Consider the following 14182-nt stretch of genomic DNA (forward strand, 5'->3'; position numbering starts at 1 on the left):
GCCATGGCACGATCATAGCTTGCTGCAGCCTTGAACTCCTGGACTCAAGCAATCCTCCAGCCTCAGCCTCCAGAGTAGCTGGGACTACAAGCATGTGCCACCACACCCAGCTAATTTTTAAATTTTTTATAGAGATGGGCAACTCACTATGGTGCCCAGGCTGGTCTTAAACTCCTTGGCTCATGGAATCCTGCTGCCTCAGCCTCCCAAAGTGCTGGGATTACAGGCATGAGCCACCATGCCTGGCTCCTGCTGTATTATCTATTATTCCTTTTTTTTTTTTTTTGTATTTCCAATCACTTCCCCTTTACTTGTACATCATCCACAGCCTACAAACATGGTCAAGAATCTTTCGTCTATTCAGGCAGCAAATATTTACTGAGTATTTACCATGTGTTAGGAACTGACGGAGAAAATCAACATGGTCCTTCACCTCATGATCCCTGTCCTCCACGCCCTCCAACTCATATCTTCTTTCTTAGCTACTGCCTTTTCTTTCTCCTGGATCTCAGAGCCAAACTGCCTTTACAATCAGGCCACACTCACTGTGGTTAGCCTTTCTCTATGATACTTTGTAATTGGCTCTCACTATAACTATGCCATCATTCTTTCCAAAGCCTCCAATCAACCTTGTATTTCCAAAGATAATGAATTTCTTGTCTTTATCTTCCTTGAGCATTTTGTGACAGGTGATAAGTTAAACTTTTCATTCTTTTAGAAACTCTTTCTTTTGCTTCTGTGATATCACACTTTCTCAAGGATTCATTTCTCCTTTCTCTGATTATTCTTTATAGCTTCCCTTCTGGGGTCTTCCTTTACTATATTGCTTCAATGTTGATGTGCTCCAGGGCTTTGGATCATCTTGTTCTAGACATGACTGCTCGGTTTTTCTTACCCTTATTTAGATAGAACTATTTAGAATATAGTGGTAATTCCTAGCTATCCCTTTCTCTCTTAAACTCTGCTGATCTTCAGATACAAATAACTGATTGCCTTCCAAATTATAGCTTCCCTAGGCTGCTAAAGGTACTAAAAGTACCTTTAATGCAACATATCCAAAATAGAACTCAGCATCTTTTCCAGTGACCTCTTTTCTGTATTCAATAGCTCAGTGATTAGCACTGAAATATATTGTTATCTAAGCAAAACGAAAATCATTCTATATCTTTCTGTCTCTTTTTTAAACTTAGCCTCCATATCAAGTGTATCACAAAGCTCTTCAATTTTAAGATGCTTAGTATCTTTCAACTCCATTCTTTCCTCCCCATTCTCATGGATATTGACTTATTTTCCATTCTCCTCACTCTTTACCTGGTTTAGAGCACACTAAAGTAGCATCCTAAATCAACACAAATCCACTCTCCAAGCTGCTGCTAAGGAAACTTTATGAAAATATTAATCTGATGGTGTCATATCCCTGATTAAAACTCTTATAGTTCCCTATAGCGTTCATGATAAAGTTGAAACTCACTCACTTAGTTCATACAGCCCTGTGTGTACTGGCTCTGCTATCACTTGGCCACATCTGATAATTTTTTGCCAACATTCATTGATTTAAACTATAGATTCACTTGTAGTTACTAAAGCATTTTCCAAAGTGTGTTCAAAGGAAGGCTAGTATTGCAGGAATGGAAAGAAGACTTTCTGTGATTAAAGAAGTTTGGGAAATGCTGTATCACACAGAGCTAAAGATATACTCACTGAACATCTATACAGAACCTCTAACATGCAAATATGAATTGTTCTTCTTTTACATGGGAACAATATATGCAGCAGTACTCCAATTTATAGAAGCACAAAACCAGTTTTTGTCCTAAGTGAGGAGTTTCTCCAGGGTTTCATGTTTCAAGGAAATGTTGTTGGAAAAGGATGTATTAGCATTTTGATGGCTCTGGGCTTTCACTCAACTTTCACCACTCTGAAATGTCCACACGTGGTTTTCACTCAGCTAAGGGCTCCTGCTTGTGCCTTAGGGCCACTCCCCTGGGAGCTGACCTCTCTGTTTGATTTCAATGTCTCTCTTTTCTGAGATTCCTAGTCTGAAATATACATCTCTATCACAGCAATTAGCTCTCTATCCCCTAATCATCTCCCTCATTAGACTGCAAGTTCCTTGAAGGCAAGGACTAATCTTAGAACTTCGTTTAGTTCTTGCACAGCATTTAGGTGCTTGGCAGATATGTGTTAAATACAGGAATGAAAGAAGGTACAAAGTTAAATTTTCACAAAATGTTGCACTGGTCTCATAAACATTAAGTCTATTTATATTAGCAGAAGTATCAAAGTTTCATTTGCAGATATTGGTAATGCCATATCTGTATTACAAGTACACAGAATTAGGGGAATTAAATAGCAATAGCACTACAATAGTGAACTTGGATTTCTGTCTTGGTTGTGAGATACATAAATACACACACACACACACACACACACATATATACATCTGTAATCATGTGTAAGTTTAAGCAAACATTTCACTTTCTCTAGCACTAGAACACAATACCTGCTTATATGATCAAATAAAATAATGTTTGTGAGTGTTTTGAAATGTATCAGAATGATAAAAATGTCATATTATTATTAATCAATTATTTACTTGCATGCAGACAAACTTTTGGCATTTTTAAAAAGCAAAGAACTGGTAGTTGTGCCCTACCACTTCTACAAATTCTAATGTGGGCTGCTTTAAAGGAAACATCTTGGCAAAATAGGAAAAAAAGAAAAGCACACAACATTTTTCAAACCTATTACAGGATATAATTTTACAAGCTGTAAGACAGTTTTATGCTTTCAAATTAAGCTCTCAGTTTCAAAAGAAAATGACAGAGAACCGTTTGGCTCTTCAGTCAGTCACGTCTAATCCAAATCATCTATAATCTAAGCCAAAGAAATGACTATATCAATTTTTCACAGAACTTGTGAGTAGCTAAAATTACAGACAGGGTCTTCCTCCTGATCAGGTGCATGTACACTTTGGATAGCATGATTAAAACCTATACTGCATTATTACTATAAAAACTCACCTTGTTTCTGAATTCTTGATAGGGTGAATGATTTCCATTTCCCATCATTATGGTTTTGATTGCTGACAATGGAAGCCATTCCTGAACCCAGATCATAACTGACTTTTATGTGCCCATCAGTGAGCTCCACACTCATGAAATCTTTCTATTAATAAAAATACACCAGTGATTAGATACACAGAGAAATATATGAGTATTCACTTTTTTTTTTAGTAAGGTCATAATAGGGCCTTTAGGCTAACTTGCTGAATGTGTTGCTCTGCTATAGAAATAATATTTTGAAAACAGAATTGGTGTTTCTATTTTGTGAATTTTGTGTGTATGATATTATGGTGCAAATGGTCACAACCAAATTTCTAGGACAAATCCATTTCTCACAGTAGTAAAAAGTTGGTTCCTTTGAAAACATATTAAGTCAACTAAAAGGTATATTCCCTGAATTTGCTAAGAAATACTGACCTGAAAAAAAATGAGGCCAAAGAATATTTAGAGTCACTTTTCAACTCATGCATCTAGAAAATGATTAAGGAAGTAGTTTTGCTGTTGTGTAATTCTGCACTTGGAAAATCTTTACTGGATGCTTCTTTTAAGAGATTATATGGAGAGTTATATTGAAAATAAATAGTAATTAAATTGTATATGTGATTAAAGTTATCAATGAAAACATATAAGCACTATCTATAGCACCCAATCTTGGCTGTTACACAGACATCTAAGAATTTTTTTAACAATAATTGATATTTTTACCAATAACTGGTAATTGTATTGGAAGTCTATATAACAGAAGCAAACACATTTTCAATCATGAAAGAACTTGCTGCATATATGATCTTTACCAGATCTCGTGTGGCAAGATACATCAGGAGAGCACTTGAAGAAAATGTCCTGAACTTGAACATGACAGTGGAGATGTTGGGATACCAGCGAAGGGGGCGGCCAACCAATGCATAACCTTCACCATCGAACTGAATGGTCCCTTCACTATCTTCCACCTGAGGACTAAAAAGAGAGACATTTCCCACAAATCAGAGTATGTCTACTTGGTTTGTGATTATTGAATGCATCAAAGTATCCTCTGGGACTGAATTACAAGCTATTGTAGGACAGGGACAATCCCAAATACATCTTTAATAGTTCTACTTCTCTCCGCCCTCTCTGCACCATCCTAGATTGAGTAACGACCACCTCTCACCTTTCTTTAGGTATTCAATAACTAGATCATTGATGTTTTAAATATTTTATGATTTGCAGTACTTGATAGTCATATTGATGTTTAAGTGTGTCTTAGTGGTATTTGTACAAAGTGGTGGGGTTTCTGGATGGGCCGAGAATGCATTATTACATTTTCTATAGACCTAGCATAATGGAATATAGGCCTCTACACTCTGAATACATGCCTTCCAGCAGGTTTTTCTAGAACAGATTAAATTCAGTCAATGAAGCATGCCTGCATGTATCTGTGTTTTTTATCTGTCTTCTGCACTAGAATATGAGCTCTACAACACCATCTAGAGATCATGGGTCAGTCCCTATGTCAGGAACAAACTCAGAATCTGATATAGTACTTGGCTCATAGAATCCAGTAAATGTAGGATGAAACAGATTTTAGTATAGCAAATTGCCTCACAGAGAATATATGTTCAATCAATACTGGTTGAATAATTAATGAATACCTAAGATAAATCTTGTGAATACAAACTTTAAAATATCTTTCAAATATGATACTCTATTTATCTATCAATCATCAATCTAGCTGATGTTGTTTTAATGTAAGTCTTGATTGTGGGGCTATCTGTGGGAAAGAGTTGTGTGCTGTGAGTAGCTAAACACAGAGATGCAGATCAGCCTACTTCGCTTAGCTGATACTAGCCCAAACAAGATAAGTCTGGCTTTGAATTAGTGACTTTGGGATAAGCAAAAAATGGGTCTTTCCAGGTATACTCTATAATATTTCGACATCTAACATTATACTAGAGTTTTCCTATTAATTTGAATATATTTACCAGAAAAGTAAATACTCCTTTATAACTAATAAATGCTAAGCTTCTTAACCTGCATTTTCTTTCTCTTTTGAACCTTGATGTTTGATCAAGTTAGTAAGGATTAATTATGCTATTTTTGAACAGCTATGTTCTTCCACATTTAATTTGTTAAGTATAGAACTAGATGTATTTTGGGGTTTAGTCTGTTAAAATTTCATCATCATTTCAGTGTTCAGCTAAATGAATTTTACTTATAGTAGTTTTGTCTAATTTAATTTTAATGTGAATTTTAGAAGTTTAAGAAAAATAAGGTACACTTTAAAAAATATCTTTGACAGATTGCTCTTTCTAAAAAATAACAACAATTATATCCCTTCTACTGATTATTGGATAAATGCAAATTTCTAAAGCTGTCATTCTAAGGTCTTCTACAAAATTTTCCCAGTCTACCTCTTAGCTTCATCTGTTATATCTTCCCCATATAAATCACTCCTGCTCTTTAACTGGAATGATTGGTCTTTATGTTAAAATGTGATAAATGTTTTCCTAAAAACAAAAACAAACACACACCAGGAGTTCTGTAAAGATTATTCTTACAAATAACAAGGCTTATGGGAAAATTGTATTGGGGCAGGTCACTCAAAACTTGTACAACTATGAAATAAGAGCACTCACAAAGACAATAACAATCCTGATAAAAATATTAGCACAGCTCAAAAAGATATGTTAAAAAATGTAAAAATATAGAATTATTGTGGTAAACATAGAACTTTACCTTAAAAGGAAAAAGTAAAGATAATTTGATGACAAGGGGTATAAGGAAGGATGGACAATCTCCAGTTATGGAAATGTGGCAAAAATGCACCATGATGGAAGAGAAATGGGCAATGAATGCACCATCTTGATTTGGCCAACATGGCTTGCTTGGCCAAAGCAAGCTGAAGGCCAGGCATGGGTGAATGGACACTGTGTACAGGTTGTACTGTGGGCACAGTACCATCAAGCTTGGTGTCTTTGCTGCTTTGGTTTACTACCAATGCAACTATCCTTACTCGTGGGAGTAAAATGTGACTATGTTAGAAGAACTGTGTATGAATCTATGTGGCCACGAGATCTTACCCACATCATTCTCCCATTTGCCAATCATGGATGAATGGATTTACACTAGTTCTTTTCTAAAAACGCTCTTGCTTTCCAACATTCCTCCCTTTGCTCTCACTAGTCTCTGGGACTAGATCTTTCCACATTCCATCTGCTCTCTTCTCACTGGACTCACGTCCCACATTAAGGCCAACCTCAAATGTTACCTCATCCATGAAGCAGACCTTGATGTCCTTAACCAATGTGAATAATCATAGTATTCCTTGAGTATAGCTTTTGGAAGGGAATTTTATTATGTCTTACACTTCGACTATTTTAATATTTGTCTTTTCCTCCATTTCCAGCCACATGTCTCCATGGCTGGGACTAGGTTGTATTCATGCTAATATCAGGAAGTTGTAAGCATGAATCCTTGTAACCTACAAAACAACCTATCAATATATAGGAATACTATCATAATTATATTAATTATCATAATACTTTATATGTTGAAAGTGCAAGATCTTTGCAGAATTGGCAATTAGTGATGTTTCAGTCTTACCTGGCATGTACTGCTGACTGGATATTTAAATGCTTAAGATGTTTTGTTGATAATAGGCTTTTGAAAATCCTACTTAGAAATTTACGAAAGAAATGCCTAGAGAAAATTGGTGTTTGTTTGTAAGTAGCAGAATATTAATGTGGACTTCATTGTCTTTGGTGTGTTTAAAGAATTTTACAGATAACCTTCCATATTAGACTTTATTGAAGATTATTAACAAAACTATCTTAAATTGTGAATGAGTCAGGCTTTCAAATTATCCTCCATGTCATGTTGACAATTACATACTGCCAAAATGAAAGAGATAGTTGGAAGTTAAAACTTTTACAGAGAGAATATTTTAGGGTTACTTCTATGAAACTCAAGGGATGTTGAGAATTAAATGTGAAAATGTACTATGCTACATCAGTGAGGACTTTGGGCCCTGAAAGTGTATGTGTGCCCCTTAAATTGGAAAACAAATACAAACCTCTGAGCAACTAATGGTTTTTGACCTGCTATGTATGGCACATTAAGCTTCCAGGTATTTAATTTATATTTTATAGTTTTAATTTAATATAGTTCAAATTGTTTTAAGTTTAGGTGATTAGTGGGCTCTAAGATTTTTAATGCTGAAAAAACTTCTATTTCCAGATAATTGCTTTATTTCCTCTATTCATTTTTATATAAAAATTTTATTCTTTATATATGTTTTGTGTGCTAGATATGTTAAATACATTTTATATATAAAATATTTATTCTCTATAGATGCTTTATAAGCTAGGATGTTAAATATTTTTAAATTCCTATTTGTTCTAACCTTTACCTCTAATTGCTGACATGTATGATAGCACTTTCTCCTGGCTTATCTTGGCCTCTTGTTCTCCTTCTCTCCTTAAGGAGAATCTTCAAATCCCAAAGGTTTTTACTTGAACCACTTGGAGGACCCTATGTATCTATTTTAAAATCCTATAGGAGATAAAGCCTGGGCTATGGTTCTATATTTTGTTATAAACATAAGTGGAATGAAGTCATGCTTAGTGAGGCCTAACGCTTAATCAGTTTGGGGAGAAATTTCTTTAAGAAAAAAGAAATTATGATTACAAGCTACCCAAAGACACACAAAATCCCCTAAACACAAAAGGACATTGGGGGTGGAAAGAAATAGTAGTCTTAACTAATTGTGTTTAAAACATCTTATCTTTGTAAATTTTATGAAAGCATATGACCATGAAAATGTACTGCTGGGGCATTTCCCAGGACCTGAGAAGATGCCTGCACCAATGGGGGCAGAGACTTGAAGTTTCATTAGCTTACTGGCAAATCCACCTCTGAGCAGGATCATCTCAAACCTGCCCCACAACATCCGCATGATAATAGAACACTGCACAATAAAATCAGCTTTTCTGATGCGCAGGGCAGACCTTGGGAGAGTTCTCATCTCAACTAACCTGACAGTACATCCTTTGCAATCACCTTCTTTTTCTCGGAAATTCCACAGACCTATAGGTTTATTGTCAAAGTATGTTTCTCCCATACAGCCAGTGAATGTGATCACACGTACGGCATCAGCCTTCTGTAGAAAGAAGTGTTGGATTTGTTAGAATTTAGAATTTCCCAAATAATTTTGCAGAATATCCATGAGAGTTATTATCAGCAGAAGCCAGAGCTCAAATATTGCATCAATGGATCCTGGTTATTTTTTGCTATATCAGTTTATCTCCATTAGTAAATAAACACTTTCGAGCTTCTGACCTCAGGTGAGCTGCTTTCCTTTTCTGTGATTCCTTTTTTAAATCTGTAAAATGGGATTATTGTAGGGATAAAATTAGACAATTTATTTATGGCACCGAGTTCAGTGCCTGGCACAGAGAAAGTGTTTAACACATTAACTACCATGTGAGTTGTATTTAACTCATGCTAGTTTTGAGCCCGGGGCCTCATGAAGCATTTGTAACTCACATGTTTCTTTACCTTGGGAGCTGCGAGAACTACTTTTCAAGTTGCATATAACTCACGCACAGAAAACAACAAAAAATAACAAATTTTTCAGTAAATTAGAAAGGATCATTTTGTTTTCAAAGTTTTTATTTTATTTTCGTAATAAAACTCTGTGCCCCCAGGGAATACATATATGTATTTTTTTCTAGTGTGGCAGTAAATGTGTTAAATGCCAAAATAAATGCTAGTGCTCCTACACCATACACCATTTAATTTGGGCAAATCTGGGCCACATATACACTAAGATTTCTCCCCTGGGATCAGGAGAAAGGGTACATACTGATGAACTAAAAGAGATTTTAAAAGCATGCATATAAATTAGCCTATGACAATGTGGCACTACATTTTTAATTTCTATATAGCAGGTTTCCAGTTTAAGAGAACAAAGAAAAAGAAAGCAATTTGGTAACAGAAGGGATCATGTTGATGTTGTTTGCTGGTACACACAACATAAAGCTTCACGTCTAACAGGGGCTCAAAAGATATCTATTGAATTCCAATCCTGGTGTCATTGTTACTGGGAAAGGTCTTAGCTTGATACATACCACAATCACTAAGGAGGGGAATGACTCAGTCCACTCTAGAGAACCTTGTTGTAATTTAAACAACTGCATTTGTTTTGGCATTGACAAATTACAAATAAATATAGTCATGCACTACATAATGACCAATTGCACATATAACAGTGGTCCCATCAGATTATAATACTGTATTTTTACTGTACCTTTTCTATGTTTAGATATGTTTAGATACATAAATATTTATCATTGTGTCACAATTGCCTACAGTATTTAGTATAGTAATGTGTTGTTTAGATGTGCAGCCTAGCAGCAATAGGTTATACGATATCGCCCAGGTGTGCAGTAGGCCATACCTTCCAGGTTTGTGTACACCCTATGATGTTCGCACAACAATGAAATTGCCCAGCAACGTGTTTCTCAGAACATATCCCTGTCATTGAGTGATGCATGACTGTACTATATCCTGGTGCCAATCACTTTAGAAATTGTGCCAAAGCTAATACACATTTACTTGAATTATGTGGGAAAAGCAGTGGATTGACATGTCTGGGTTTTAGAGCAAATGTAAGAAGATGGTCACTGAATAGTTAAACATTTGTAGTTGCAATTTTCAGTAAAAACCATCAACATGTACATCTTCCCATTGCTGCACAGCCACGTATAAAGAATGTTGAACAGAACCCCTGACATTTACGAGTCAGAGTGGTCCTTGGAATGCTCCGTCATCAGTTACAGCCTCTTAATTTTCTAGAGGTTGATTATCCTACTTGTGAATTCTACTTGCTTTTCGCGTCTCCTCACATCCTGAAAAGCTATACTTGAGATATTTTCCTGCTCATTTGAATTCTCCTCAGCAAGTTCATTTAGTTACTTGTTTTCAGCTTTTAGTTCATATTCTGGTATGGCAGGAGCCTTGAAACTCTTGGCCAAAATTATTCCTTAAGTTTTTCTATAGAGTTCATTTGTCTATGTTTTCCTTTTCTGAGAATGACAGAAAGTTGCTTTGTGCCAATGACATCTGCATAATAATTATTATGTAAGGTACAATTTAAGGTGTGACTACTATATCTTAGGCATTTGTCATATATTTTATACACATAAGCTCACTATTCATTGTGTCAGTAAAGCAAGGTGATAAGAATGGAGACTCTTGTGCCTGTTAACCTGTGTTCAGATCCTGGCTTTGTACTAATTACTCTGTGATCTTGGTCAAGACATTTAAATTTTCTCTTCCTCAGACACCTTAACTATAAAATGAGGAGAATCTTAGTATCTACTTTGCTATGATCTGTATGTTTATTTCCCTCCAATCTACCCCAAGTTCATATGCTAAAATCCTACCTGCAAAAGTGATAGTATTAGAGCAAGGGGCATCTGAGAAGTGATTAGATTGTGAGGGCAGAGCCTTCCTGAATGGGATTAGTGTCTTTATAAAATAGGCCCAAAGGAGCTTGGTCATCCCTTCTACTATGGGAGGACACAGCAAGGAGGTGCCTTCTACAAGGAATGGGCCCTCACTAAACATAGAATCTGCTGGTGCTTTGATCTTGGACTTTTCAGTCTCCAGAACATGAGAAGTAGATCTTTATAAGCTACCCAGTTTTATGGTATTTTTGTTACAGCAGATTGAATAGACTAAGATATACCTTTTGTGGTTGTTGTGAAAATTAAGTAAGTTCAATCATGTAAATCACTTAGAACATGACTTACACATGGTAAGGGTTATAAAAATGTTATAGAACTTTGATGTTGTATCCTACGATGTGCAAGCAAAGTAGATATTTCTATCACTTTTTTCTAGCTGAAAAAACTGAAGCCCAAAGGGCTAAGTGACTTTCCTAAGGTCATATTTCAGTAAGTGGTAGAGGAGAAAATCCAACCTGGATTTGATTTCAAAATTCATAGCTTTTGTACTACTGTGTGCTACTACCTCTATATTTATCTTTATGCGAAGGAGCGAAAGTTGGTAATATGGCTGTATGTTGCTATGTACTATATATATTATATGTAGTTCTAAGAGGTGAGGATGACTTCAGTGTGTAGTTGTAGAATCAATTCCTGTACTTTAGAGTCACATCTCGTACACAGAGCAAATAAAACAACCTCACTCTATATGAAGATTGAGTTGTCATAAATTTCGGGTCACCCTGGCTTTTCACGTTTTCTGACTAATCTTATCCCAGGGTGATTCTGACAAGCCTAGGATTATCCATTATATTTGGTTGTGCTCTTGCATCTCACCCACAGTCGTTTTCTAACACCTAATTCCATTTAATCAACACAACCGTCTTTAAAATGAGAGCACTTTGCAATTTGAAATGCACAAGGACCTGTCATGAAGCAATTATGAATATTAAGTGCATTACCCTATAAGAATGAGACGAGCAACTTGAAAAGTTTAAAAACTGGATCATGATTTGAAAGCTTATGGCCCCTGTGATTTTTCCCAAGGTATTCATAAATCTTTTAATTAGATGTGAGTATGAACTTTATAGCACTTCATATCTATAAATCATAAATTAGTTCAGAATATGAGGTATACTTAAAAAACACTTTGCTCTTGAGGCAACTAAAACAAGAATATAAAAAAAACTGATGCCACAGATAAGGACAAAACAACAATTTTTAAAAATGTACACGTAGGCTTAAATATTTTGTTTTCAGATTGCATATTCAAGGAAGAAAATTCTTATTCAAAATAAGTTCAGGTTTTCATAAACACAAGTAAAAAGTGGTCAAATTTTGCAGGGCTTTATTATGCCTTCTTCCAAAGTAATCACGTCAGAAGTTGTCTATAAAAATGAAATAAACAGGATGAAGAAGAACATATTACCTTTAATTTCCCAGTTAAGCCGCCAACAAACAGCATCGCATTTGCATCCACATCTAGAATAGTGTACCCGGGAGGGGACACGGAATGGTACGTACTGGGCACAATGCTGGCTTTGGGTCCATCTAGGGCTCTCACAGAAATAGTTCCATTTCTCCCCGTCCTTCGAGGGTATGTGTTGAAATGAAAAAGAATAAAGTACAGGAAATGAAATATGTATCACATTTCAGGTAACTTCAGATTTAAAAGCTATAAAATGTAGAGATTTGTTTTAAAAAATGTAAGTGATAACTGGGTGTTTAGCTTCAAATGTTCCAGATTTACTGAAACTCAAATCAACACGCAGAGTCTGATTTTTGCTGAATATTTACTGTCAGATTCAACCAGGACCAGCAGGCACCACATCCTGATTCTGTCTGTGTTCACTCATATGAAATGACACAGCAGCAGTTCACTAATGGAATTGCTATGGGTTACATGGAAAAGTCTTTTTCCTATTGTTTTACATAATAACTTGCTATTTACCAACACATTCAATGTAAACAAGTTTACATTATTTCATTTAGCATTTTGTCTAATTTAATTCAGCAAGTGGACCCCACATGAGCCACTCTTCTGTATTATAATAAAAGCTGCATAATTTCTCCTAAAATTCTTTGTAATATCTTGGATCCAAATTTGCTGAAGTAGTCTTCCTGGAATTGTTTGTCTTTTATTGTTTGGCGCACCATCTTAATGTATACGGTACAATATCTAGTGCTCAGATTTGTACATGTAAATTGTCTAGAAGTTAACTTTTAAATTCAATTAACAGAATTTTGAAAGCTGTTATCATTTTATTTCATTTCCTTTTTAAAGTGATTGATTTCCATGACTTGTTAAATATGAAAATCTGGTCTCTCTTCAGAGACAAGCAGTCATAACAAAACTTCAATGTCACATATCTCTCCCTGCTGTCTCATTTTGGTAATCTTTTTATCTTTCAGGGTATGGTGTTAAGTGAAATACATGGTAACAAAAGAAGGAATTTATTAAATAAGGTTTACCTTCTTTAATAGAATATATCTTTTCTGATAGAAGGATTATACTTGTGAGTATAAATGTCCTTAAACTCAGTGTGTATCTAATCCCCCCAATACCACCAAACATGCAAGCACATTGTCTGTCGTATGCTCTCTCTCTTTCTCTCACACACACAGGTTCTTGCTAAAAATATTAAAAAAAGAACTATAAATATTGCTTCTCATTAAGTTTTCTTTTACATTTTTTAAAAAGATATGGGGTCTCACTATGTTGTCCAGGCTGGACTGCAGTGGCTATTCACAGGCATGATCATAGTACACTACAGCCCCTAACTCCTGGGTTCAAGTGATCATCTTGCCTCAACCTCCCACATAGCTGGCACTATAGGTGAATGGCACTGTGCCCAGCTCCTTCTTTTAAACTTTTTGTTATGTAAAAATTTAGGCACCTATAAACAGAATGAAACTGTATCTATTCATCACCTAGATTCAACAATTACCAGTTCTTTAAGTGTTCTCTACCCATCTCTGAGCAGCTGCATCTCTAGCTGTAGTCCCTCAACCATATTGCTCTATTGTTAGCTGCTTTGAGTTGAATAGGAAGTTGAAAATTAGAAAAAGAAGAGAAAATGAGGGGTAAGTACTGAGGACAAGAATGGTTCTATAAGTACTCTATATGCTGCTAGAAGTTGATAATTAAATTAAAACTTCAAAGATAGAATTAATGAATGGATTCCCTTTTACTTCACATTTTAAGTAGTGTGGACCTGACATAGTATGTATGGATCCCAGGATTTAGATATTGCATGTGATTGCAGGAATGGTCAGTACTTGGCCTAGAAGGGGAGCTGTGTACACCAAAGATGGGCAGTGATAGCAGATTTTATGCTCTGGTTTGTATTTTGTAAGAATGAATGTTAGTTCCTTTTATTGTCAGGTGACATAGGATGACTGAACACAGCTAAACCCCCAAATTCCTACTGGATACCAGATGAAGGGGTCAGAAATGGCCTGGTCACTCTGATCAATACAAGGTTTGTCAGTTCTTAACAGAAAATGAAAAAATTCCTATTTCCATGCATTTGTATATATACGTGTAATATACAAAATTCATATACATGTATACATGCACACACAGTTGTCTTATAGAAATGGAAATAGGAGTTTTCTTACAAACTGGGA

At 35.5% G+C, this 14182-nt stretch overlaps 1 protein-coding gene across 1 annotated transcript in view; it reads right to left on the bottom strand.

The window, feature by feature from the left end:
* Positions 1 to 14182, bottom strand: part of LAMA2 (laminin subunit alpha 2) — a 583504-nt gene that overhangs the window by 53592 nt on the left and 515730 nt on the right. Inside the window, exons 48-51 of the mRNA XM_076002974.1 lie at positions 11982 to 12141; positions 8078 to 8202; positions 3860 to 4022; positions 3024 to 3168 (exon numbers count right to left, since the gene is read on the bottom strand). Of these exons, the coding sequence (XP_075859089.1) occupies positions 3024 to 3168; positions 3860 to 4022; positions 8078 to 8202; positions 11982 to 12141 (593 nt within the window). The remainder of the gene's footprint in view (positions 1 to 3023; positions 3169 to 3859; positions 4023 to 8077; positions 8203 to 11981; positions 12142 to 14182) is intronic.

The sequence above is a fragment of the Microcebus murinus genome, chromosome 5, assembly GCF_040939455.1.
Source record: "Microcebus murinus isolate Inina chromosome 5, M.murinus_Inina_mat1.0, whole genome shotgun sequence".
In the NCBI taxonomy this organism is placed as follows: Eukaryota; Metazoa; Chordata; class Mammalia; order Primates; family Cheirogaleidae; genus Microcebus; species Microcebus murinus.